This window comes from Crocuta crocuta, unplaced genomic scaffold, assembly GCF_008692635.1.
Source record: "Crocuta crocuta isolate KB4526 unplaced genomic scaffold, BGI_CrCroc_1.0 scaffold737, whole genome shotgun sequence".
In the NCBI taxonomy this organism is placed as follows: Eukaryota; Metazoa; Chordata; class Mammalia; order Carnivora; family Hyaenidae; genus Crocuta; species Crocuta crocuta.
The window spans coordinates 1243582-1244721 of record NW_027527804.1 but is presented as its reverse complement, the minus strand read 5'-3'; the positions used below and the strand labels follow the sequence as shown (position 1 = coordinate 1244721).

Here is a 1140-nt window from a genome sequence, read left to right as displayed (position 1 = left end):
TTTCCTTAATATGTTTCTTAGAATGGTGAAAAATGTAAAAACTGGAAACTTTTGAGCCTTGAACTTGGAAATGTCCAAATTTATATGGACGAATGTGGACTGTGTATGGAGCTACAAAGTGATTGAAATTGATTATCAGCTTCTGTTGGTGGTTTTCTGTTTGTTAGAATTTGGAGGGGTGGTAATGTAGGCTTACAAATTTTTTCTTGTAGGATTTTAAAACTCATGTAGATCAGGCATGTAAAGCTGCTGAGGAATTTGTCAATATTTACTATGAGACAATGGACAAAAGAAGACGGGTGAGTGTTATAGACTCTATTACTCTTTATTAAATACCAGGTTTTTTTTTTCTTAGCCTTTCATCTGACTTGCATAAGCAATGATTGTGGACTTGCTTTTTAATAAAGTGCATTGTTTAGGGAAAGCCTGGTGTGATATCATGGAAGTGTGGGCTCTGGAATCCTAGCTCAGCTTTGCATTTACCTAACTCAGTGACTTTGGGCAAATTGCCAACCTTTCTTAACTTCATTTTATTTTTATGGTGGTAAATGGGAATTAACTTACTGCACTTGACGTGGCGCCTGACATGTTTACTTAACTATGTTACCTTTTTTTTAATTCCATCATTCAGCAAAGATGGTTAAAATAGTATTAGTGCTAGTGAAGGAGTCTGGCATTGTGGGGGACTGTTCCTTGATTTGCCAGTTTAATTTCATATATTAATAATTTCTGATTAAAGCTCACAGCATAGTTGGCACTCAGAAATAGGAACCACATGGCTTGGATACTTTCAGTATTCAACAGAGCAAGTTCTAACTTTGTCAGCTTNGCATGGGAGAGGGCACTTGTGGGGATGAGCACTGGGTGTTATATGGAAACCAACCTGACAATAAACTATTTTTTAAAAATAAATAAATAATAAAAGCTATAGATACATATCTTTATTTTGATAACAAAGAAAAGATGAAAAGGACATAACTCAAAAAGCATTATAAAATGGATTATATAATGATGGTAAAATGGTAGACAGAATTTGCTTTGTCTTTTTACATATTTTAAAGTCATCTACAATGAAATATTTCTTTCGTAATGAGGAAAAGTAATAAATTTTATTAAAATAACAATTCAAAAAAAAGGCTG

The 1140-nt window shown here is 33.3% G+C and overlaps 1 protein-coding gene across 2 annotated transcripts in view; it reads left to right on the top strand.

The window, feature by feature from the left end:
• The window catches only part of NXT2 (nuclear transport factor 2 like export factor 2), a 5217-nt gene that overhangs the window by 2019 nt on the left and 2058 nt on the right, over positions 1–1140 (top strand). For both annotated transcript variants that reach the window (XM_077773673.1, XM_077773682.1), the window contains exon 3: positions 213–299. In XM_077773673.1, the coding sequence (XP_077629799.1) occupies positions 213–299 (87 nt within the window). The remainder of the gene's footprint in view (positions 1–212; positions 300–1140) is intronic.